At 60.2% G+C, this 699-nt stretch overlaps 1 protein-coding gene across 1 annotated transcript in view; it reads left to right on the top strand.

The window, feature by feature from the left end:
- Nucleotides 1–699, top strand: part of Pura (purine rich element binding protein A) — a 935-nt gene extending 236 nt beyond the window's left edge. The window contains exon 2 of the mRNA XM_010613913.3: nucleotides 5–699. Coding sequence (XP_010612215.1) covers nucleotides 5–646 — 642 coding nt within the window. The 3' untranslated portion in view covers nucleotides 647–699. The remainder of the gene's footprint in view (nucleotides 1–4) is intronic.

Genomic DNA, 699 nt, shown 5'->3' with positions numbered 1-699 from the left:
GGAGTTCCGCGACTACCTGGGCGACTTCATAGAGCACTACGCGCAGCTGGGCCCCAGCCAGCCGCCCGACCTGGCCCAGGCACAGGACGAGCCGCGCCGGGCGCTTAAGAGCGAGTTCCTGGTGCGTGAGAATCGCAAGTACTACATGGATCTCAAGGAAAACCAGCGCGGCCGCTTCCTGCGCATCCGCCAGACGGTCAACCGGGGGCCGGGCCTGGGCTCCACGCAGGGCCAGACCATTGCGCTCCCCGCGCAGGGGCTCATCGAGTTCCGTGACGCTCTGGCCAAGCTCATCGACGACTATGGAGTGGAGGAGGAGCCGGCCGAGCTGCCCGAGGGCACCTCCTTGACTGTGGACAACAAGCGCTTCTTCTTCGACGTGGGTTCCAACAAGTACGGCGTGTTTATGCGAGTGAGCGAGGTAAAGCCCACTTACCGCAACTCCATCACCGTGCCCTATAAGGTGTGGGCCAAGTTCGGACACACCTTCTGCAAGTACTCGGAGGAGATGAAGAAGATTCAAGAGAAGCAGAGGGAGAAGCGGGCTGCCTGTGAGCAGCTGCACCAGCAGCAGCAGCAGCAGCAGGAGGAGACTGCTGCCGCCACTCTGCTACTGCAGGGTGAAGAAGAAGGGGAAGAAGATTGATCAAACTGAATGGACATACACTCACACACACACATACACACACACACACATAC

The sequence above is a fragment of the Fukomys damarensis genome, unplaced genomic scaffold (genome assembly GCF_012274545.1).
Source record: "Fukomys damarensis isolate Sample0158 unplaced genomic scaffold, DMR_v1.0_HiC HiC_scaffold_3, whole genome shotgun sequence".
NCBI classification, from domain to species: domain Eukaryota; kingdom Metazoa; phylum Chordata; class Mammalia; order Rodentia; family Bathyergidae; genus Fukomys; species Fukomys damarensis.
The sequence above is the reverse complement of the archived record's forward strand: the minus strand, read 5'-3'. Positions and strand labels throughout refer to the sequence as shown.